The 26,135-nt window shown below is 42.5% G+C and overlaps 2 protein-coding genes across 3 annotated transcripts in view; one reads left to right on the top strand and one right to left on the bottom strand.

Annotated features, from left to right (window-relative positions):
* Positions 1-958: 958 nt before the first annotated feature.
* Positions 959-10,933, bottom strand: inhbab (inhibin subunit beta Ab; the record flags this gene model as incomplete). The annotated part of the gene is made up of 4 exons (XM_084056679.1): positions 959-1,245; positions 1,750-2,131; positions 4,502-4,647; positions 10,513-10,933. 4 exons carry the CDS (start codon positions 10,931-10,933, stop codon positions 959-961), a joined length of 1,236 nt encoding a protein of 411 aa, XP_083912805.1.
* Positions 10,934-19,437: 8,504 nt separating this feature from the next.
* Positions 19,438-26,135, top strand: part of LOC311046140 (uncharacterized protein) — a 28,320-nt gene continuing 21,622 nt past the window's right edge. For both annotated transcript variants that reach the window (XM_084058292.1, XM_084058291.1), the window contains exons 1-2: positions 19,438-19,465; positions 21,212-21,244. The gene's annotated coding sequence lies outside the window, so the exon portion shown is untranslated. The remainder of the gene's footprint in view (positions 19,466-21,211; positions 21,245-26,135) is intronic.

The following is a 26,135-nucleotide window of genomic DNA, read 5'->3' as shown; positions in this document are numbered from 1 at the left end:
CACCATTGATTATGATGAAGATATGACCGGACTTTACGCTTGATTTTATTACCTTAGTAAACCATTGTCATAAATGCTTCATGCTTTCCGTCGCTAGTTTAAAGTCTTCCTTCAATCACCATGACATGCGTTTTTGTAAATGATGCTCCCATACATGTTTTAATTGATGATAAAGTAGGGTATGATTCTAGGGATTCTACTGGCTCTACTGAGTAAAGACCCGCCCTCGTTGCCCTCCCAACCAATAGCGTTTGTTTTTCTTTTCGGGACCGGAAATTCCAAGATGGTGGATTTGGAACGCGCCGAAAAAAAGTGGCTTCAAACCGGGTCTGTAGAATCCAACGGGTGACGTCACCGTTCCCGTCGTCCATATTTTCTTTACAGTCTAATGGTTCAGTCACAAAGCCGTGTTCAAAGGGAATTTGGCCGAACGATTCATTGTCCGTCCCATCGCGAGCAGCCACGCTCTTCTCTACCATCGTGTTCTGAATGTCCCGCTTAATGTCCTGCCGCGTCATGAGCAACCACACTCTTTCTAATCTGAATGCCCTCCAGCTGCGTCATGAGCAACCACACTCTTTCTAATCTGAATGTCCTCCAGCTGCGTCATGAGCAACCACACTCTTTCTAATATGAATGTCCTCCAGCTGCGTCATGAGCAACCAAACTCTTTCTAATCTGAATGTCCTCCAGCTGCGTCATGAGCAACCACACTCTTTCTAATCTGAATGTCCTCCTTTTGACCAGTTAAACCCCAGCATCCGTATCGTGGGGAAAGCTTCCACAGAAAACAGCTCGATCGACGAGCTCAGAACGCGTCGCAACGCGTCGTGAGCTTATAGATCGGCTATTTCCGGGGCGCAAGCTTTCCCCACGATAAACAGAAAACAGAAAAGCCCCGAGGGACCGGCGGGGTCAACCACACGGGGTTCAAGTCGGTTAAATCGATCGGCCGCGATCACGAGCAGCCGCACTCCTCCACGATCATGTTCTGGATGTCCTTCTTGATGATCTTCTGCTCCTCGTTGTAGTAGAGCATGGACATGGCCCGTAGCCGGGTGGGGATGCAGCAGGAGCGGATGTTCTGGAAGGGGCTGTAGCCCCTCATGCGGTAGTGGTTGATGACGGTGGAGTGGAAGGAGAGCGTGGAGCCGGCCATGCTGGCCATGTGACTGGGGCACTCGCCCTCGCAGTAGTTGGCGTGGTAGCCCGGCGGCGCGATGATCCAGTCGTTCCAGCCGATGTCTTTAGAAGAGGGAGAGCAACAGGTCATTTTAAATGATGGATATTCAAATAATGTGAACAAAAAAAACAGAGGGTCTGTGTTTAATTTAAAGAGCTGGTGCCATATTTTTGCACTTTTTCTGTTTTTGTCTATGAGGTTGATAGAACTTCATTAAGCCCCCTGGTGGTGTTTTTATGGTGTTTTATGTCTTCTCTGACTATTTCGAGTTTCTTCCTGGAGGCTGAAACCTTGAGGGTCAAATGTGCCAATAGAGAAACAGCGCTTTAGTGACATAGTAAAAACATACCGTCCCCCTCATTATCATAACACAACAGGTGTGGGCATGAGGAGGAGGAGGGACTAGGACAGGTGGGTGGTGCTAAGGTGGTGGAGGAGGTGCTAAGGTGAGAACCAGGTATACTTAATGAACTGGAGGCGTGTCCACATAAAAACATTGTTTTTAACACTTTCTGTAGTGGAGTGGAGGAGCAGCGTCACCTTTTCAAAAGTTCTAACTAACATACCTTTGAAGTTGACGTAGAACTGGCGCTTGCAGCAGATGCGTATCTTCCCGTCGCACTCCAGCCCTCTCTTGGCCCTGTGGTGGGCGTGGTCTTCGCCGGCTCGGAGGACCACCATGAGAAAAGGCCGGTGGGACTGGTCCCTGGCGTTGTTGTTGTTGCCCGTCGTCGTGTCCCCTGGCGGCGACGCCAGCACGGGCGTGGCTCCGGCCTCGGCGCAGAGGGGACAGGAGACGCGCAGGTCCAAGCTGCTCCGCCCGCCGTCCAGCAGAGCCTGGACGCTGGCGGGGACGGGCAGGGTGTGCCAGCCGCTGCGCCGCGTGTCCACCGTCTTCTCCGAGACTGACTCCTCCCCCTCCCCCTCCTCCTGCTGGGTGTGGTTGACCTATAGCAGACGTCGGTGGAAAACGTTTTTTTAGTCGTTGTGCTAATTCAGTGGTGGAAAAAGTACTCAATGTTTTTAAAGTATCAATACAGCGATATAAGAAATACTCTGTCATACTCTGTTCAAAATGTTACTTGAGTAAAAGTGCAAAAGTATTGGCATCAAAATGTACTTAAAGTACCAAAGGTAAAAGTACTAAAATGTTTGAAAATAGCAGAGCTTGTAGATCGGCTATTTAAAAAGCACACCCTGTGTGAAGAGAGTGGTGCCTTTGTTGAGCCCCGTATTGATGTTGTCATCAATGTTTGTTTATTGGACATACATACGGACGGACACACAGACAAAGTCAGATATAGGAGTGATTGGCACCACTCACAAAAAAAAAAGCTAGACGACTCCTGCTGTTCATTAGAGCGACCTGTATCTCGGCCGCCATTTTGGAGAAGGCAAGCTTCCTGACTACTAGAATCTAGTTGTATAAAAATATCGCGTTATATTTGTATACACCTAGATTCTGCCAAGTCCCGGAAAAGACGCGCCGTGATTGGCCAGTAGTAGTCAGGAAGCTTGCCTTCTCCAAAATGGCGCCCGAGATACAGACGCCTCAGAGCCGGAGGAGGCGTCTAGCTTTATATGTCTATGGGTGCCGCCCCCAGCCCATAGGATTACTTGCATTGGCAATTATCACCCTCCACGCCCGGCTTCCCTCCCCCCGAACACGGGCCACTTTCCTGGAAAGTTAGCATGTTATAATAGAAGCCATTGTTCTCACATTAATCAAAGATGACCGAACCTGCCTGCCAATGATGTCACTGGTAGACGGGTTTCTCCTCAACCCGCCGGCAGTGGTGTAAAGTAACTAAGTACATTTACTCAAGTACTGTACTGAAGTACAATTTTAAGGTATTTTTTACTTTAGTGGAGTATTTCCGATGTTCAATACTTTCACTTCTACTCCACTACATGTCAGAGGCAAAAATTGTACTTTTACTCCACTGTTACTTCTAGTTACTTTTTTTTTTTTTACTAAACATACATTAACCTCTTAAGCTCTATATATATTTAGGCCATTTGAAAATAGCAGATCTACAAGCTCACAATGCACCGCGATGCGATGCATTGTGCACTTGTAGATCGGCTATTTTCAAAAGATGGGTGTATTCATGGTTGCAGATTTTTTCCAAGAATCCACGCATTTGCATTGACAAAGCATTGGCAGATTCCGCCCCTGAGGTAAAATAAAAGTGTGGTGGAAGTGCGCCCTAACAGAGTATATCTACATTGCAGTATTGGTGACTTTTACTTAAGTAAAACATTTGAGTACTTTTTCCACCACTGCTCGGACCTCCCTTGAGCCAATTTTAATATAGGATAAAGTACAATACATTTTAAATACTCAAGTAAAGTAAAAGTACCTAAACATTTTTACTTAACCCATTAAAACCGGGACGCATCTGTAACCACTTAAACCATTAGTTTATACTTTGGCTATTCAAAAATAGCAGACCTACAAGCTCATAGAGCGGCACCGAGTACCGCTCTATGAGCTTGTAGATCTGATATTTTAAAAAAAATCATTTTTTTTTGCAAATCTTAAAATAATATGTATTTTTTAAAGCGAACATTTTTAACTAAAATCTTTGCTTCTGGGGATTCTACAAATGTCTTCTAAATCCTTTTTTTTTCTCCAATGTTTGTTACTATAATATTAGGCTGCACTAGCCTTCCTGCTTTCGTGTATAGAGGGGCGGGTTTAAAATCAGCGCGGAGAGAATGCGCCTGATCCCATTTGTTCACCGATCTGTCCGTCAACCCCTGCCCCGTCAACACAACATTACGAGCGACGCCCACTGCACTCTGGTTGGTTGGGGAAATGAAACACTTCCTATACCGGGTACACCGACGCGCTGGTCCAGGCTTTTATTTTTTAGCAAAACTAAACAATAAAAGCCTGGAGATCGAGGCTACTATAATAAAATATTTTTGCGATATTTTTTACAGTGGGCGGGGGCATTCTGTCCGGTGGCTAAATATGCCTTTTTTACACAATAAAAAAGGTCCGGCTGTCTGAGATGGCCAGATGTGAGTTATTGGGGGCTAGAAGAGCTACTGTAAATAATAATAAAGAAAACGCCGGGTTAATGTGTTAAAAAAATACATATTTAGCCACCGGACAGAATGCCCCCGCCCACTGTGAAAACACTGTAAAAAAGATTGTGAAAATTGCTAAAACTATAGAAAGCAGTAAATTTAAATTTTTTAACACTCATATTTTATTTACTTTAATTACAATCTAAAACATAAACATTGGTTGTAAAAAAACAAAGTTGTCCTTTAAGTACACTACTTGAGTAAATGCACTTGAGTTACCTGCAGCAGCTGGATGGTGACTTTGCCTTTGGAGCGGCCGCCTCCCTTGGCGAGCTTCAGGAACACCCAGACGTTGGCCTGCTCCACCACCGCGGAGCTGCTGCCCTCCTTAGAGAGGTCAAAGGTCACCGTGGAAGGAGAGCCCCCTGGAACAGAGGAGCAGTTTTAGCCCGTTAGCATGTCCACATAATGCTAGCATGTTGAAATTATGTTATTTCTATACTGTAATTATTATGGATACACAGACTGACTGACTGACCAACCGACAGTGGTGGAAAAAGTACTCTCAGTTTTTGACTTGTGTAAAAGTATCAACACTGCAATGTAGAAATACTCTGTTACAAGTGGAAGGCCTGTGTTCAAAATGTTGCGTGAGTAAAAGTACAAAAGTATTGGCATCAACATGTACTTTAAGTACCAAAAGTAAAAGTACTATAATGTTTGAAAATAGCAGATCTACAAGTTCACAACGCGTCGCATTGCGACACGTTGTGAGCTTGTAGATCGGCTGTTTTCCAATAGCCTACGTATAAAATAGGGCTGAAGTGGTTATGTATGTTTTATAATATAATCATTTATATCTGCAAAGTAACTAGTAACTAACATTTTCAAATAATTGTAGTGGAGTAAAAATACCTCAACATTGTACTTAAGTACAGTACTTGAGTAAATGTACTTAGTTACTTTACACCACTGCTGACTGACTGACTGACTGACTGACTGACTGACTGACTGACTGAAATCTGAATGTAGGCTAAGTATCAATACAATCCATTCGTAGTAGTGATAACAAACCAATCTATTAGGGTCTTCAACGTTTTTACAGGTCAAGGACCCCTTAGCTGAGAGACAGATGAAGCAGGGAACCCCCCCCCCCCCCCCACTACATTGTATAAATTTCTATTAACGATTACACTTTTTCGTATATTTCATAGATAGCTTCATAGACTTGTTTGACAGCACTATCATCAGTGTTGTGTCGTGTTTGTGAATTTGCAGACAATAGGCTCTATGCACAGCAGCCATATTGGAAGGAAATTGGGCCTCTTCTTACTTCCTTCACAGGTGTCACAAATGACACTAATGAAGGGTCTGTTCCATTTAGTGTAGCACAGTGGTTCTCAAACATTCTAATTGCAAGGACCCCCATAATTCTGAGAGTATACAAATGGAACCAAATGGACCCTAACAGATCCATTTGGTTCCATTTGTACACTCTCAGAGTTACACACCCGCAAGGGGCCATTTGGAACCCCCTCAAGTGTTTCTAGTGAGCAAACATGCACAATAGCAGCACCCTGACTCTGTTTGACCAGAATGGAACAGAACCTTAATTACTGTCATTGGTAACACCTGTAAAGGAAATTAGAAGAGGCCCAATTTCTTTCCAATATGGCTGCTGTGCATAGAGCCTATTAACAACTTAAACCCACAATAGGCTACTTAGTAAACTTGACCTTTGGCTCCGTACTCTATTTTCCCCTTCACACAAGACCTCTTGGCCGAAAATAGCCGATCTACAGTACAAGCTCACAGCATGTCACGCGCTGTGAGATTGTAGATCTGCTGTTTTTGCTGAATCCACCCCCAGAATAGTGACGCCAGTGTTCAAGTGGGTAATGTAAAAAAAATAGTTAATGTAATTAAAAAAAGACTTGACGACCCCCCCCCCCCCCCCCCCCCCCGTAATAACTCTGAGGACCCCATAAGGGGGTCCCCTGTTGAAGACCCATGCATTAGAGTTATAGTGTTATTGGAGCTTTGGAACTTTTGGGAGCTGAGTCCGCACAATGCTGCAAACACAGCTGCTGAACAGGGACAAAGAAACCATTATTATTGCGATTATGATTATTGTTCTGTCTGTTTACAGCGGCCATAGCTGAATGGTTAGAGAGAGCCCACCTGGGAAGCCAGACAGAGGTCCCAGGTTTGCTCCCAAGGCCTCAGCCTCAGCAATGTGCCCAAGTGTCCCCGAGCAAGACACTTCACTTAGTTTTTGATTTGTGCAAATCTTTGAACAAATATATTTTTTAAAGCAAACATTTGTAACTCAAATCTATGCTTCTGGGGGGTCCCTGGAACAACATATTTTACAAATGTTCGTAAAAACAAATATTCGCGATTTTTCAAAAATAGCAGATCTACAAGCTCATAATGCGGCACTCTATGAGCTTGTATACAGTATCTGCAATTTTATCTATCTCTATCTGTCTGTCTGTCTGTCTGTCTGTCTGTCTGTCTGTCTGTCTGTCTTACCTACTTACCTATCTACAGACAGACAGACAGACAGACAGACAGACAGTCAGACAGTCAGATAGACAGATAGACAGATAGACAGATAGACAGATAGACAGATAGATAGATAGATAGATAGATAGATGTCATCTAATAGCGTGAATAGCATGTTTCCTCTTTTGCCCTAAATATAATCCTCCACATGAGCAGCCTTTCTAAAAAAAGAAAGCTGCAGGTCGTCGTTCATAAGGAATGTGGTTCCATTCAGAATTATAGACAGGCTTTCTCTCTCTCTCTCTCTCTCTCTCTTACTGTCCTTTGTCATCTCTCTCTCTCACACTCTCTCTATCCAGCAGTCCACGGCCATTAATTACCGAGACTGTATGAGTGTGAATGAGGTTGATTATTCACGGCCAGCAGAGCACAGGGTATTCCGCCCCCACATCGGCGAGCCTTTGAGGGTCCTTTTTAATTGAAGATTTCACTCAAAGGGAAACTATTTATAGTAGGAAGCCATTATGCACATTTCTGTAGGCAAACAATCCAGTGGAGAATGTGTTTGTCACGCGCTGCTTCCGCCGGTTGCGACAATGCCCAAAATGACCCACGAAGATATGCTCGTTCTACTTTGGAACACACAGCCCAGCCTGACCCATAACCTGACCCATAACCCGACCCATAACCTGACCCATACTGACCCATGACGTGACCCAAGCATGGTGCTGTCACGTGTGCTCTCTACGTAATTGTACAGGTCAGCTAACACAGGAACGCTGTCTGAACCTTCCCTAAAACACCCTGGACACCGCTCCACACGTCCTAGACTCTTCTCCCTTCCCCAAAACACCCTGGACAACGCTCCACCCGTCCTAGACTCTTCTCCCTTCCCTAAAACACGATGGACAACGCTCCACCCGTCCTAGACTCTTCTCCCTTCCCCAAAACACCCTGGACAACGCTCCACAAGTCCTAGACTCTTCTTCCTTTCCTAAAACACCCTGGACAACGCTCCACGCGTCCTAGACTCTTCTCCCTTCTCTAAAACACCCTGGACAGCGCTCCACGCGTCCTAGACTCTTCTCCCTTCCCTAAAACACCCTGGACAACGCTCCACGCGTCCTAGACTCTTCTCCCTTCCCTAAAATACCCTGGACAACGCTCCACGCGTCCTAGACTCTTCTCCCTTCCCTAAAACACCCTGGACAACGCTCCACATGTCCTAGACTCTTCTCCCTTCTCTAAAACACACTGAACAGCGCTCCACGCGTCCTAGACTCTTCTCCCTTCTCTAAAACACCCTGGACAACGCTCCGCACGTCCTAGACTCTTCTCCCTTCCCTAAAACACCCTGGACAACGCTCCATGCGTCCTTGACTCTTTTTCCTTCTGGCTCCTAAACTGTGAAATAAACTTCGCATTGCAGTCAGAACTGCAGACTCACTCCAATTTCAATCTTTCAATCCGAAGACTCCATCTCACCCCTAGCACTTAACTGCCACCTTTTGCCTCGACTGATGCTACAGTAGTAGTGATTGACAAAGCTATGGCTACCATACAGACTGTCAGATGCTCGTTTCATTGTATCCTATAGATTCAATGTACAGATGGTTAATTGTTGCTTGAGACCAGGGGTCTTCAACGTTTTCAGGCCAAGGACCCCCTTGCTGAGAGAAAGATGAAGCAGGGACCCCCGCTACATATTGTGTAAAATTGTGTTGCAGAAAACACTTTTTTCATAGATTTCATAGATAGCTGGATTCATGTTAATTTGTATTTTCAGATAGTTAACCTTTAAACCATCAATATTCAGTCAGCTCAGTACTTGGTCTGCTCTTTACCCCTCTACACTGACTCTCCGGAAATAGCCGATCAACAAGCTCACAACGCCTCGCAGCGCGAGGCGTTGTGAGCTTGTAGATCTGCTATTTTAGGCTAATGTTCCCCACCACACAAAGATTTGGCGGAGCCCCTGTAGTAACTCTGAGGACCCCCTAGGGGTCCCGGACCCCCTGTTGAAGACCCCTGCTTTAGACTGATGCAAGGTTATTGGTCTACCTGGGGTCTCTCTGCATTCATGTGATTACCTTGTCTATTGTAAGTCACTCTCGATTGGGCCATCTGCTAAATGCCTAAATTGTAATTGGGTAAGGGTAATTGTATATGTTGTAATTGTACAGACACATACAATATATTGCAAGACAAGTCAGGGGATAATTTTAATCTTGACCTTCTTTCTGATCTGACACAAAATTTGTGTCAGATCCTGTGTCTAGGTGAGACATTTGACCTTTGACACGACCTAAATGTCTCAATAGAAGGACCACAATGGAACATAGCCTTAATGTCTGACTGTACCTTGTGCTGTTTACATTTCTGACTAATTGTATTGTATGAACATAAGTTATATTGTATTAACACACGCTACCATACAGATTGTATAAGTTGCATTGTGTTAACATACCGTCACCATGCTAAACTAATGACCTACAGTAAGTAATTTTTTTGAGGAAAATGATATTTTTCGCCTAAGTCAGCTCCTCATGACACTGGTCACCTCTGGTAAAATGATCTCCTAATTGAAAAGGATCATGCTGTTCCCTCCCCTTTTAGTATAATGGCCTAACTCCCTAGTGTGACCAAAATAGGCAGTTTCTTTAGTCTAAGTCACATGGTTTTGTAACTTAGGCCAAACAATGGCCAAATGATTTGGACTTAGGCCAAAATCATTTGGCCTCTCTCTTCCCACTGACCTAAAACTAGAGTCTGCATGGCAATGTGTTTAACCCATTAAAAACCAGGAAAGCAACTGTGTCATTTATTTTAAATTTGAGCTAAAACTCTTAGGATTTAGAACATTGGTTTAGAGCGGTCGTTCTCAAAAACAGCAGATACACAAGCTCACCATCTGCTCACCAATCATCTCTTCTGGGGGTCCCTGGCACAACACAATTTCAAATGGGGGGTCCATTGGCCAAATACATATCATCTTGGGGTTTCTTGAAACGAAAGAGTTTGAGAAGGCATGTGAGGGCAACCTTAATAAATAAAGGTTTAAATAAAGGTTTTAATGGGGGGGGGTGTGGATCTAATGCAGCGGTTCTCAGAGTGGGGTCCTGGGACCCCCAGAGATCCTTGAGGATGTTCCAGGGGGTCCCCAGCAAAATGAGTTAATATAGCATCGAATTTAACCACTTTAACCCTAGGCTATTTGAAAATAGATGATCTACAATCTCTCGTGTCACAATGCTACGCGTTGAGAGCTTGCAGATCGTCTAAGTGTATAAAAAAACAAAACAAATCTAGTATGGGGTCCCTGGCACAAATTACTTTCAAACGGGGGTTCATGGCCAAAAAGATATTAATTTAGGGTCCTTGATATGAAAACGTTTGAGAACTACTAATCTAATGGACTTTTCACTGTGTTATTATTGGACAGATGGTACCAGAGAGCATCGATCAAGGACTATGGTTGGGAGCACTGCTTTTGCCCTGATGTGATAACTTCTCCCATCTATTTGAACAAACAGATTATTGTGTAGATCTTGATAGTCTCTATCTAGCAGACTCTCGCAAACACATCACAGCTAGTGTTGAAAGTTCAAACTAAAATGAACCTGAAAACCACGGTTTGGTCTGGAGGGGTTATTGGGTCAGAAAGGACACACGCACACGCACACGCGCACGCGCACGCGCACACGCACACACACACACACACACACACACACACACACACACACACACACACACACACACACACACACACCACGTGAACACACCTGGCTCCGCAAAGGTGATGATCTCAGACGGAGGTTCGGGTTGAGGGTTCAACTCCGCCGCGGCACCGCGGTCGTCCTGGATCTCCACGGTGCCGTCCTCGCCCACCCGTCCGACCTGCAGCTTCCGGATGGCGTTGAGCAGGGCGGCGCGCGGCACCGGGTGCGTCAGGTTGGGCCGCCCGCTCAGGTGCAGCATGGCCAGGATGTGTCTCTTCACGGCCTCCACCATGTCCGAGGAGGTCGAAGAGTTCCTCTTCAGCCCCGCCAGGGCGCAGGAGGGACACGACGAGGGCGGCTCCTCCGTCCCGGTATCTCCTGGTGGAGGCGGTGGAGGTGTGGGGGATCCAGACACCACGAGGAGAAGCCCCGAAGCCGCCATCAGCAGACAAAGCCAGGCTCCTCCTCCTGCGCGTGACCCCATGCTGGGTGTAACAGAGTGGTTCACACCCTCAGCCTGATGGCCTGAACGTCTTAATATCTCCCCCCGAGCTATAAGGAATTCCCTTTCGCTTAGTGGTTAAGATGTTGGCTTTCCACGAGGGAGACCCGGGTTCGAATCCTGGGCGTTACACTGGGTGTCTCTCCAACCGCAAGATACAGTTAACACTGTAGTTAACACTGCTACGGACAAAGTCCCTGGACAGGTGCCTACACCAGAATGCTGCGTGTGGTGCTGAACATCACACAGGACGAACGTCTGTATGCGAGGAGCTACCACGTGTGTCAGAGAAGATAGTGGTCAGGTGGGCGAGACTAGCCGGTCATTTCCATCGACACCAAGAACTCCCCTGCCAAAAAGCTTGTACATGTGGGATCCAACACACACGGGCGTCCCACACTATACCTATGTGGATGTGCTAAAATAGAAAATAGAGAGATGCCGGGGCAGAAAGCACAAACGAGCTGGCCCGATGTACGGAGAATGGAGATATGACTGGAGACGCTGATGGAGGGCTCATCTGAGGACGAGAGAGAGAGAGAGAGAGAGAGAGAGAGAGAGAGAGAGAGAGAGAGAGAGAGAGAGAGAGAGAGAGAGAGAGAGAGAGAGAGGGGGGGGGCAGGGGGGGAGAGAGAGAGAACAATGATTAATTAATGTTAATTAATGAACAGATTAAAGCTGGGTCTGACCCAGCCAAACATGCAAGCAGTGGGTGAGCTGTGTAGACGTTACGCCTGCTCTGTTAACACTAGTTAACTAGCTGCCTGTTAGACAACACACTAAACTATTAAAACTAGTTAACTAGCTGCCTGTTAGACAACACACTAAACTATTAAAACTAGTTAACTAGCTGCCTGTTAGACAACACACTAAACTACAGTAGGTAACAGAGGATGAGCTGTGTAGACAATGCTGCATCAGCCTGCTCTGATCTGCTAGACTAGTTAACACTGCTAGACAACTAGTTAACACTACTAGATAACTAGTTAACACTGCTAGACAACTAGTAGCACTGCTATACAACTAGTTAACACTGCTAGATGACTAGTTAACACTGCTAGACAACTAGGTAACACTGCTAGATAACTAGTTAACACTGCTAGACAACTAGTTAGCACTGCTAGACAACTAGTTAACACGGCTAGACAACTAGTAGCACTGCTAGACAACTAGTTAACACTGCTAGACAACTAGTAGCACTGCTAGACAACTAGTTAACACTGCTAGACAACTAGTAGCACTACTAGACAACTAGTTAACACTGCTAGACAACTAGTTAACACTGCTAGACAACTAGTTAACACTGCTAGACAACTAGTTAGCACTGCTAGACAACTAGTTAACACTGCTAGACAACTAGTAGCACTGCTAGACAACTAGTTAACACTGCTAGACAACTAGTAGCACTGCTAGACAACTAGTTAACACTGCTAGACAACTAGTTAGCACTGCTAGACAACTAGTAGCACTGCTGGACAACTAATTAACACTGCTAGACAACTATTAGTACTGCTGGACAACGCTGTCCATGCATAAGAGAAGTATTATTTGTAGTATTATTATTAATAGAAGTACTATAACACCGTAGTAGTAGTAGTAGTAGTAGTAGTAATAGTAGTAGTAATAGCAACATTAGTAGTAGTGTTAGAAGTTGTATTGATATAATCAGTATTAACAGAAGCAGTATAAACAGTAGCAGTATTAATATCAGCCTAGTAGCTGTGTTAATGGTAGTAGTCAAATGTGTAGTAGTAATAGTAGTATAAGTATTAATAGCTGGCTAGTAGTATAAATAGTAGCAGTAGTTACTGTATGTCTGGCTGGTCTGATCTCTGTGCTCCCACTGTGTTCAATGAGTCTGCACAAGTAGGCAGGTCATACAACTATCTCTCGCTCCCTCTCCCTCTGTATCTCTCGCTCTTTCTCTGTCTGTCTGTGTCTGTCTGTCTGTCTCTCTCTCTCTCTCTCTCTCTCTCTCTCTCTCTCTCTCTCTCTCTCTCGCTCCCTCTCTCTCTCTCTCTTCACACACAACTATTACACTATTGACACACACACACACACACACACACACACACACACACACACACACACACACACACACACACACACACACACACACACACACACACACACACACACACACACACACACACACACACACACACACTCTCTCTCTCACACTCACTCACTCACTCACTCACTCACTCACTCACTCACTCACTCACTCACTCACTCACTCACTCACTCACTCACTCACTCACTCACTCACTCAATGTGTAAAGACTCTATTAGTCATTTTTCCTGTGTTATATATATATATATACATGTTCTGGTATTTTTATTGTTTTGTTAATTTAATGGTTTGTGAATATTTGCATTGTGTTATTTATTGCTGCTTTTCTATTGTTTAGCTTGTATTTATTCTGCTGTTAAATAATGTGTTTTCACAAGGTGCTACACAAGGTGCTACACAATGTGCTACACAAGGTGCTACACAAGGTGCTACACAAATACATGTTATTATTGTCATTATAATTACTATGATTATTGTTATGGTAAAACTGACAGATTGCTGTATTCTGTGTTCAACTTGTTGCTGATGACAACAGAAGAGCTCCCTCTAGTGGGGGTCATAGAAACAGCATCACCTCCTCTGGTGAATCCAACCCTCTGTCTGTCTGTCTGTCTCTGCTGTCCTCAGGTTCACCTCATGTCTTTTGTTGTCATGTCTGTCTCAGTAATATGATGACATCTTATTGTCAGCGCTTTGTCACCCGATCCTTATCGCTACACGACTCTTTGATTTGCAATAACCTGTTATTCAATACAAACATAATGCAATTAACACAACACTGTCACATCGGGACAGTGTTGACCATTATAAAAATCCATGTATTACACTACATTAGTCTCCAATAAGTGCCAATATCTCTTTGTAAAAGCATTATGATAAGGAGATGTACAATGAATGTAAAACATATAATTTCACCCCCGTCTTTACACTGTAAATCTCTGATATGACAATAACACTGATGTTGAAGTTGATTATAAACACTTTGATTACCTGCTTTAATATGTCTGCTGTCTGCAGGCTTATTATGAATTCAATGATTGACCAATCTGAATCAAGCATTCAACCAAGCTGGTGGTGATTATGTGTTGTGAAGGTGGTCTGTACAGGGGACAGGTTGTGATTATGTGTTGTGAAGGTGGTCTGTACAGACAGTTGGTGATTATGTGTTGTGAAGGTGGTCTGTACAGGGGACAGGTGGTCTATGTGTTGTGAAGGTGGTCTGTACAGGGCACAGGTGGTCTATGTGTTGTGAAGGTGGTCTGTACAGGGGACAGGTGGTGATTATGTGTTGTGAAGGTGGTCTGTACAGGGCACAGGTGGTCTATGTGTTGTGAAGGTGGTCTGTACAGGGCACAGGTGGTGATTGATTATGTGTTGTGGCGGTACTTGAGTCCACTGTTCAGAGGGCATTGTTAAAGGAGTAGTTCACCCAAAAAATGACTTATTTTCTATCACACACCATGAAGCCTTGAATTCATGGAGATTGTTTTTTTGTTTTTGTCGCATTCCTGAGCCAATAATTTGATGACCAGCAGGGTCTCCGGTAGGAGACTGAATTGAGTCTCCTACTGACAGACACCCCATCACTGAATTATTGTCTCAGAGACGCAACAAAGACAAATAGAAATACATCGCCAAATACAGGCCAACAGTGGTGGAAAAAGTACTCAATTTTTTTACTTAAGTAAAAGTATCAATACTGCAATATAGAAATACCCTGTTCCAAGTAAAAGTCTGGAATTAAAAATGTAAAAGCAAAAACGCGACAGATTGTGAGCTTGTAGATCTGCTATTTTCAAATGGCCGAAATGTAAATAGGGCTGAAGTGGGTAATGTGTGTTTTGTAATAATAATAAAAATCTACAAAGTAACTAGTAACTAAAGTTTTCAAATAATTGTAGTGGAGTAAAAGTACAAAATTTGCCTCTGAGATGTAGTGGAGTAGAAGCAAAAGTACTGAAAATTGGAAATACTCAAGTAAAGTAAAGTAAAATGCCTCAACATTTTACTCAAGTACAGTAATTGAGTAAATGTACGTATTGTTACACCACTGCAAGTAATCTTGCGAACGGTCCTGGCACAGCCGAGTGCTCCTTAGCCCTCCCAAACCCCATTCCAGCCATTCAAACAGGATGCTGCAGATGTTCTATAAGTCTGTTGTGGAACAGGATGCTGCAGATGTTCTATAAGTCTGTTGTGGCCAGTGTTGTCTTCTCTACAGCTGCCTGAAAACAAAATGGACGGGTATTGCTGCTACTTTTCCTTTTGCCTCACCTCATGGCAGCATGTTGTGCACAGGTGTGCATAATGAAGCTTAATGTTTCTAAAACTAGCATGTTCACACCTGCATATCTCTGCTGTCGAGCAGAAACCAGTTAACTCCAAAATGTTAATTTTTCGCGAAATGACAAAAACAAAACATTAAGTGGAGTTAGGAGGTTGTGTTCATCATTGATAATAACAGCTGAATGAACCTCCAAGCGCACAATGAGGTTGGAGGTCAAAAGGGGGTGGAGCCTGGAGTCAGCATAACCAGCTAACTCCACCCCCCTTTGGTGGGGTTAGCTGGTTTAGCAGACATTTGAGGATCCAATGGAGTTAGCTGGTTTTGTCAGAAGGGCTTCTTAATACGTTTCTATGGTTCAAATTTGTTTTTACCAACACACAGACATAAAGGGTGTTCGATAGCACTGATTTATGGAAGAAAATGTAAAAGCGGTTAGCTGGTTTCTGCCGGACAGCAACGACATGACTCTAAAGAACATCGTATTATTATTATTATTATCCTCATTAAACTGTTAAAACAACTCAATATCATACAACACTTTGTCAGCTGTATGAGAAAGCTTCTCACAATATGCATGTGTGAGTGCGAGCGTTTGACTGCGTGCAATGTACGTGCCTGTGTGTGCGTGCGTGTGTTGGTGCGTGCACGCGTGCGTGCGTGTGTGCACGGTCTCATGGGATGCATCATTGTGAAGCAGAGCTGAAAGGCTCCACTGTGTTTAAAGTCTCATCCTGCACAATCACAGGTAAACTCCGGGAAACCTTCCCCTGTGTGGTTGACTCCTTTGTGTTTGACTTGTTTTAAGGAAAGACCTTAAAACTCATGGAGGAGGACGGTGAAATGTTGCTCATTCTCTGCTAACAGGAGTCAGACCGTCCGCTGTGCTCAAAGTTCAAATAGGCTCTATTCACAGCAGCCATATTATGAAGACATTCACAGGTGTTACCAATGATACTAATGAAGGCTCTGTTCCATTCTGGTCAAACAGAGTCAGGGTGCTGATATTGTGCATGTTGGCTCACTGGAAACACTGTTACACCAGTGGGTCTACAGTTGGGGTCCAGGGACCCTCATGGGCTTCCAAATTCACCCTTACAGGTGTGTAACTCTGAGAGTGTACAAATGGAACCAAATGGACCCGTGGTCCATTTGGTTCCATTTGTACACTCTCTGAGTTATGGGGGTCGTGGAAACCACTGTGCTAGACTAAATGGAACAGAGCCTTCATTAGTATCATTGGTAACACCTGTGAAGGAAGTGATAATATGGCTGCTGTGCATAGAGCCTATTAGATGGATTTTGACCCAACTTACAACCAGTGGTGGAAAAAGTACTACATTTTGAAAGTACCAAAAGTAAAAGTACTCATTGTGCATAATTTCACATTTCATTGTGTCCCAATTCACAAGTTCATAAATCATAATGTACAAACAATCTTTTGAAAATAGGCCATCTACAAGCTCACAATGCGTTGCATCTGGTCGAAATTTATACAGGGCTGAAGTGGTTAATGTTTTGTAACAATAATCAAAATCTACAAAGTAACGAGTAACTCAAGTTTTCAAATAATTGCAGTGGAGTAAAAGGACAATATTTGCCTCTGAGATGTAGTGGAGTTGAAGTAAAAGTATTGAAAAATGGAAATATTCCACTAAAGTTACAAAATACCTCAAAAGTTCAGTACTTGAGTACATGTAGGCTACTTAGTTACTTTACACCAGTGGTTCTCAACCTTTTCAGGCCGTGCCCCCCCCCCAAAAAAAATAATCGTTATGTGAACTGGGGACTCCTACCCTGACAAGCACTTGGAATTGTAGGAGTTGGCGTTACATTTAGTTTGACTCGGTTCCATGGATAAATATTGTGAAAATGTGGGTCTTTCTTTTATTATTTGACAATTTGACCGGTATTTGTATTATGGTTTGTTGATTACTTTTGGTGTTAAAAAGGTGTTACTTTTAGGTATTGAAAAAGGTCTTAAAAGGTCTTACAAGTCCTAAGGTCTTAAAAGTCCTTAAATTGTCACTTCAGTGTCTTCTGGGGACCGCCCAAAAATCATGGGTCCCGACCCACAGATTGAGAACCACTGCTTTACATCACTGCCAGGGATGGTGTGATGAGCCTGTGTGCTTGCGACCCCTGCTGGCAGAAAGGAGAACTGTCTCACCGCCAGGTCAGTGCTCCAGAAAGCTGCTGTCATGATCTTGTTCTCCTTGCACTGGCTTCACATCTTAAAATTCTATAGTCTTTTTTTATGTCCAATGTATTTGTTGAACTTAATACAAATACATTGGACATAAAAAAAGACTATAGCATTTTAATACTAGTCATTAAGCTACTAATATCTCAAGAACAGATTCTGCACTGAGGAGGAAGTAGCCTACCATTACTAATATAGCCTGAAGTAATTAAAGCGGGTCATGTTTGCATGTTTGGAATTGTAACAGCTGAAACAAATAAAGTTTCAGTATTCCGATATTAACCTGCGGGCCGCATTAAGTGAAGGTGGGGGCTGCATGTGGCCCCTGGGCCGCCAGTTGCCCATGTATGTGTCAGACACTGTTGTACCTGTAGTGCCCCATATGTGAGCAGTTTAGGTTTCGTTGGTGTGACCATTGTCATGGCAGGCCCATGAACAGCATCTGTGCCAATGTTTGGTGAGGATAGGCTCTATGCACAGCAGCCGTAGTGTCACTTCCTTCACAGGTGTTACCAATGATACTAATGAAGGCTCTGTTCCATTTAGTGTAGCACAGTGGCTCTCAGATTTTTCAATTTCCACAAACAATATCAGCATCCTGACTCTGTCTGACCAGAATGGAACAGAGCCTTCATTAGTATCATTGGTAACACCTGTGAATGTCTTCATAATATGGCTGCTGTGAATAGAGCCTATTGGAAAAACGGTGTGCGTGTGGCCCCCTGGTGTGACTTTTGTCATCATGGCAGACCTCTGAGCAATGTTTGACTACTCATACAACACAACAAGCCAATAGATAGATAGAACAGAAGCATAATATATTCTATCTTTATATTTTTAAGCAGCAGTGTCAAATGTACAAAATAAGATTGTTTGATTGCTGCTGTTTGTTTATTTGTCCTGTAACGACCTTAAAAGGAAACAAACACACTGAATGGAGCAAAAACACAACATTCACCTAACTCCATGGAACTATTTAACATTGTGTTAAATGTTTAAACATCAGTGGTTCTCCTTTTCAGGCCGCGACCCCCCACAATAACCATATTTGAACTGGGAACCCCCCACAATAATCCTATTTGAACTGGGAACCCCCCACAATAATTATATTTGAACTGGGAACCCCCCACAATAATTATATTTGAACTGGGAACCCCCACAATAATCCTATTTGAACTGGGAACCCCCACAATAATCATATTTGAACTGGAGACCCCCCACAATAATCATATTTGAACTGGGGACCTCCCACAATAATCATATTTGAGCTGCCTGGGGACCACCTACCCTGACAAGCACTTGGAATTGTAGGAGTTGAGGCATTACATTTAATTTGACTGGGTTGCAACGATAAATATTGTGAAAATAGCAGATCTACAAGCTCACTACGCCTCGCAACGCAAGGCATTGTTGTGGCAAAAATGAGAACCACTGGTTTACATGAAGTGCAAAGGCATGACACTCCATTGATCTGTGTCTATTCTACGGTCTTTTTCGCCCCCATGTGGACAAAACTAACTCTACAGCTGAAAGTGGTCACTCGTCATGTTATATCTCTTTTGTGTCTCCTAGCCGATCTACAAGCTCACAATGCGTCGCGATGCGACGCATTGTGAGCTTGTAGATCTGCTATTTTCAAAAGATTTTTATACATTTGAAAACTTTTGAAATGGGACATTATGCATAGCGAGTAGCCTACTTTCTACTTTTGGTACTTTAATTACACTTTGATACCAATACTTTTATACTTTTACTCAAGTACATTTTTAATTCCAGACTTTTCCTCGGAACAGAGTATTTCTACAATTGCAGTATTGATACTTTTACTTAGTAAAACCATGTAGTACGTTTGACCACCACTGGGGGCAGCAGCGTGTCGGGCTGTTTGTCTGACCAGAAGCGGAAGTAACAAACAAAGAAGACGAACCCGGAACAATAACAAACATGCAGAACGTGAGGATTTTAAAATGTTTTATATCCGTTATTAACTTCATTTATTACCTTTATGGCTTTAAGGTTATTCATCTGTTCAGCCACACATAATAACGTAGCATTATGTTAAAGCTAGATTACATTACATTACATTGTAATTTAGTAATAGATGTATTTATATTAAGTCCAACAATACTTTGTTTCAGTAAAGGTTCTGTAATTTATTATTAGGCTACTTAAAGCCAGTGGTGGAAAAAGTACTTTTTTAACTTAAGTATAAATACTCTGTTACAATCAAAAGTCCAGAATTAAAAATTTACTTGAGTAAAAGTACCAAAGTATTGGTATCAAAATGCACTTGAAGCACCAAAAGAAGTACTCATTATGCAGAATATGTCCCATTTCACAAAGTTTTTAAATGGATGAAAATCCTTTGAAAATAGCAGATCTACAAGCTCACAATGCATTGTGAGCTTGTAGATCTGCTATTTTCAAATGGCCGAAATCGAGGTTAATGCATGTTTTGTGATAATAATCAAAATCTACCAAGTAACTAGTAATTACATTTTTTCAGATAATTGTAGAGGAGTAAAAGTATAATAGCCTCTGAGGTGTAGAGTAGAAGTAAAAGTACTGAAAACTGGAAATACTCCAGTAAAGTAAAAAATACCTTCATTGTACAGCAACTGTACTTAGTTACTTTACACCACTGGGTTCTGCATTAAAATATCACTTTAAGGCAAAGTGTATTGGCACCAAAATATATTTAAAGTAGCAAAAGCCAAAGTACTTAAAGGGATAGTTCACCCCCAAAATCCTATTAGTCACCCCATGGAGACTTGAATTCATGGATATTTTTTTGTTTTTTGTCTCATCATTTGATGGGGTGCAATACGTTAGTCCGACAGCGCATTCCTCCGACAGCGCAGTGCTCCGACATTAAACAGTAAACCCGAACCAAACCCGCACCCTAACCCTAACCGCACGCGGATGCCACATAGTCGGAGAAAAGGTCTGTCGGATTAACGCATGCCTCCCCATTTGATGACCCCGGCAGCGGTTCCGGTAGGAGACACAAAAGAGACTTATTTGTGTCTCCTACCGGAACCGCTGCCGGTGAATTATCCCTTTAAGCCAGGGGTGTCTTCAACAGGGGGTCCGGGACCCCTAGGGGGTCCTCAGAGTTACTACAGGGGGGCCGCCAAATCTTTGTGTGATATGATTTTTTTGTTTTACCTTAACCACTTGAACCCTAGCATCCCTTTTCTGAGGAGAACTTTAGCCAAAAATGGCAGATCTACAAGCTCACAACGCCTCGCAGCGCGAGGCGTTGTGAGCTTGTAGATCTGCTATTTTTGGCAAAGAGGTATAGGTGTAGAGGGAGAAAAGAGCAGATCAAGTAAACAAAAAAAAGTATAATAATGAAACACAATTTTATACAATATAGAGGGGGGTCCCTGCTTCATCTCTCTCTCAGCTAGGGGGTCCTTGGCCTGAAAACGTTGAAGACCCACTTTAAGCCATGATGCAGAATGTCTCATTTCAGCAATCTAATGTCATGTTATATTGGACTGTCATTTATTGACAACTCATCGCATTGCAACATGTTGCAGCTTGTAGATCTGCTGTTTTAAAAAAAAACATTAGAATAGTTATGATACATTTTTCAGTAATAATAATGTAGCATTAGTTCATGTTATTTGAAATAAACTAAAATTTAACATAATGTATGAAATGTAATGGACGTTTGTTTGTTTTTGTTCACAGTTTGCTGCTGGTGTGATATGACACTTATTCGAGGTGAGAATATGTAAAAGATTATATTCATAACAATGTATCACATGAATGTATAGCTGAAACGTACCCTAATTAGAAACAATATTTATTGTCAAACCTTATGAATAAGTGTTGACAAATAAGCAGTCGCCATTTACCAAGGTGGGTTAGTGACCATTTGGTTCCATGTGTACACTCTTGGGAGTTACATGAACTGAATTGAAGTGTTGTAAGTGATATTTATTTAGGTTAAAACAAACAAAAACAGAAAATTTAAAGCTCTATATTGTTCTGTAACAGGGGTCTCTCCAGTTCTTTAGTAAATGTATTGGCAATGTTACAGTGTTCTAGATCCAATTTTGTCTGCATGTGTGTAGACAAAACACACACACACACACACACACACACACACACACACACACACACACACACACACACACACACACACACACACACACACACACACACACACACACACACACACACACAAACAAACAATATATATTAACATTATTATATATTTTTTATCACTTCCAATTTCTTCCGAGTTCTCTCTCCTGATTGGATGAAATTGGTACACTAAAGAGCTGGAGAGACATGGAGACTCCTGTTACTGAACAAACACTATATAGCAATGATTACTATCACAATATATAGTCCAGGGACCCCCAGAAGCAAACATTTGAGTTACAAATGTTCGCTTTAAAAAATATGTATTCAAAGATTTGCACAAATTTTCAAGATTTTTCAAAAAAAATTGCAGATCTACACGCTCATAGCTATGAGCGTGTAGATCTGGTATTTTTTTGAATATAGTCCAGATCTATATGTAATTTCGTTCAAATTTTCGGGGGATTAGGAAAACTATACATTTTTGGAATCTTCAGAGTATAACAAATCAGAAAATCCATGATTCCATTTGCGCAGAAGCATTTTGAAAAATGGCGACCTTTGAATATTCGTTTTTCAATATCTCGACTTCTAGATTACATAGGATCTGGATTCTAGTGGCTAAGTCTACATTTTTAGGGTCAGGAAAACCAATGGTGCTAATTAACAACATTTACAAATGATCAATGGCACAGATTTGGGTCATAATCCTTGATTTTGGGGGAAAAAATGAAAAATATTCGTTTTTCCACTATTTTGACTTCTAGATTAAATAGGATCATGATTCAAGTGGTTAAATCGACATTTTTCAAGAAATCCAATGGTGCTAATTAAAATCAGTGATCAATAGCACATATTTACATAACAATCTAGAATAATATATGATTATCTGAAGAGACAGAGACAGATGATTTCTATCATTGACACAAGGTTGCGTCATTTATTTACACAAACACAAACTAGACCAGTCTATACATCATCCTCACTATCGTCATTGCTGTCACTAGCCAATGTATCTTGACAGTTTTCATCATTTTGGCAGTCAGCAGTACACTGACATAGCTCCGTACAGGGTAGCCCCACTGATCTGCACGAACATCTAAGTGAAGAACAGTCTGCTTTACAGTGACATCTGACCATCTCAATGATTGCCTCTGGTGCTGGGAGGGACTCAGTTGTAACTGGTTTCAGCTGGCCGTCCTTGTCCTTGTAGTAGCCATTGTTGAGTGGGTCAAGGAACTCCTGCTGAGCAATGTGGACTCTTAGGACATGCTGCTTGAGAGCACCAAGGGTGGGTGGAAGCTTGTCCCGTTCTACCTTGTGTTTGCAGAATATCACTCACTATCATCATTGCTGTCATTAGCCAATGTATCTTGACAGTCTTCTGGGATTTTGGAAGTGGCACCAATATGGAAAATTCTGGGTGCAGATCGAGCAAAAGCTTTGCCTGCATTTCATGCCTTTACAGGAGCAGACAACACTGGGAGATTGTCTAGGATAGGCAAACCTACCTGGTGGAACAGCTACCTCAAAGCTGGTGATGATGTCCTCGAGGCTCTGAAGATGCTTTCAAAAACCAGTGATGTGTCAGAGGATCTACTAACTACAGTAGCTACGTTTGTATGCACTGTATACTTACCAAAGGGGATCAAAATCAAAAATCGAAAACATCCCTGAGCTGAGATGTCATCTATTCTGCAAACACATGGCAGAAGGGGACAAGCTTCCACCCACTCTTGGTGCTCTCAAGCAGTGTGTCCTAAGAGTCCATATCCAGGCCAGAGTGTGGAGTCAGGCACACATTGTCAGCAGGAGTTCCTTGACCCACTCAACAATGGCTACTACAAGGACAAGGACGGCCAGCTGATGATGATAGTGAGGATGATGTATAGACTGGTCTAGTTTGTGTTTGTGTAAATAAATGACGCAACCTTGTGTCAATGAGAGAAATCATCTGTCTCTGTCTCTTCAGATAATCATATATTACAATTCTAGATTGTTATGTAAATATGTGCTATTGATCACTGATTTTAATTAGCACCATTGGATTTCCTGAAAAATGTAGATTTAACCACTTGATCCTATGTAATCTAGAAGTCAAAATAGTGGAAAAACTAATATTACATTTTCCCCCCAGAAATCAAGGATTATGACCCAAATCTGTGCCATTGATCATTTGTAAATGTTTTTTATTATCACCATTGGATTTCCTGACCCTAAAAATGTAGACTTAGCCACTAGAATCCAGATCCTATGTAATCTAGAAGTCGAGATATTGAAAAACGAATATTCAAAGGTTGCCATTTTTCAAAATCCAAGATGGCCACCATATTGGCTTCTGCGCAAATGGAATCATGGATTTTCTGATTTGTTATACTCTGAAGATTCCAAAAATGTATAGTTTTCCTAATCCCCTGAAAATTTGAACGAACCTTCTTTTTTGGACATATAGAACTGGACTAATAGCCAAAGTCTAAAATAATGGTTACAGCTAAAATCTAAAATGACAGAGATGCCATTCCCGGATTGATGAGAGTGTCTGCTAAAAATGCCTAAATTAGTGTAGCACATTAAGTCAATATTCCATCAGAATCTTTCACTTGGTGATACAAGCACCAAAATTGGCACAAATGATGTCCAGGATGTACTATCTAAGAAAAGTACGAGATCCAGCTGACAATCCAAGATGGCCGCCAGTTTTCAAGATGGCCGCCTCATCAAATGCAAAAAAATGTTTTTTGAAGTAAAACTTGAATGAACACAAATGTATTAATGATCCAAACATCAAAATGAATGTATTCTGACTGGAAGAACTCAATACTGTCAATTGTATTCCAATATGGCCGCCAGTTTTCAAAATGGGTGCTATTACGTGACTCAAAATGAGCATTTTCGGAAGCTGTCTGATCACAGATATTGCATTAAGTTGAAGGGAAACATCCATGATCATTCATTGAAATGCTGTGGTCAAGCTCTATTGGTTTGTCATTTTTTATAAGAGTGATGTCAAAGCACAACCCGGGCACACTGGTGACATCACTGCTGTGAGACTCAGCATGGGGTTCAGTGTCGGCTTGTAGTGTACTAGCTGTAGGTGTAGTTTACTAACTGTTGTAGTGGTGTACTCATTGTAGTTTGTACTGTAGTATACGTTAATGTCCCAAATGCTAATAAGCCCCTGTATATATCTCAACTACAAGTTTAGTTTGTTGTAGTATTGTAGTTAGATTGCCGCACCTGAATTGACAGGATGTGCCAGCGCGGGGGTTACATGGCGGCTTTCCGACATGTCGCCTTTCCGACGTTAACGAACCCTATACCTAAACCTCACCCTAACCCTAACCGTACGCGGAAGCCACTAGTCGGAGTGGCGAGATGTCGGCGTGGAAGACGGTTACCCAGCGGGGGAGACAAACAAACTCATCAGCCTTGAAGGCTTAAGTCCTTGCAACCACGAAGAAGCTGACTCCAGCATCTTCACACATGCTCTCCATGCAGCCAAGCAACAAATGAAGTCTGTGTTGATTGAGGCATGCAACACAGATATTCTTGTTGTTGCAGTCAGTGCAGGCTTAGAAATTATGTGGGTATAATTTGGCCAGGGTCAGTCCATTAGGTGATTGCCAATTCATGATATGGTAGTAATTGTTGGCCCAGAGAAATCCAGTGGCATGCTGTCCTTCCACGCCAGTGGAAAGACAGTTGTGTCAGCTTTTCATGGTAAAGGCAAGAAAACTGCATGTCAGGCAACAGTGTGCAAAATGCAAACTGAAAGCCCTGCCAACTGTGGCTGGCAAAAAGATGGAGAGGTCTGGACAATCCCTCCACCTATTGTTCAGACTTGTGAGCAGTTGACAAAATGTGTCTAAAAGACTGAATCCCGAGGACGATGCAAATGCTACCACTTCATGCTTAAGTGTACACAGTTGTGTGTCTGCAAATGTGAGGACTAAAAGAAGAACCAAACTGTTACGGTTTGGTTCCATATGACCAAAGTGCAGTCCAGTCCAGTCCAGTCCAGCATAATACAGTACAGTCCAGTACAGTACTACAGTCCAATACAGTACAGTCCAGTATAATACAGTCCAGTCCAGTCCAGTAAAGCACAGTACAGTGCCTACAGTGCCGTACAGTACAGCACAGCACAGTACAGTATAGTACAGCACAGCACAGCACAGCACAGCATTTGTATCATCATAATATCCAATAATTAAAATTTTGTAAATGCAGAATTGGATTTCACATACTCAAAAACATATATTTGGATGTATAGACCATCAAAATAGGATTATTCAATCAAAATATAGTTCAAACACCATTTAAAACCACTTCGAATGGCGGCCATCTTGAAAAATGGCGGCCATATTGTTTTTTCAAGTGGATCTCGTACTTTTCTGAGAGAGTAGGTTCTGAAGCACTTGTGTGCCAAATTTGGTGCTTGTATCACCAAGTGAAAGATCGTTTCAGCAATGTGCTCCACTAAATAGGCTCTATTCACAGCAGCCATATTATGAAGACATTCACA

This window comes from Gymnoscopelus microlampas (assembly GCF_963454915.1).
Source record: "Gymnoscopelus microlampas genome assembly, chromosome: 5".
Lineage (NCBI taxonomy): Eukaryota > Metazoa > Chordata > Actinopteri > Myctophiformes > Myctophidae > Gymnoscopelus > Gymnoscopelus microlampas.
Note: the sequence above shows the minus strand (reverse complement) of the source record. Positions and strands in the feature narration are given on the sequence as shown.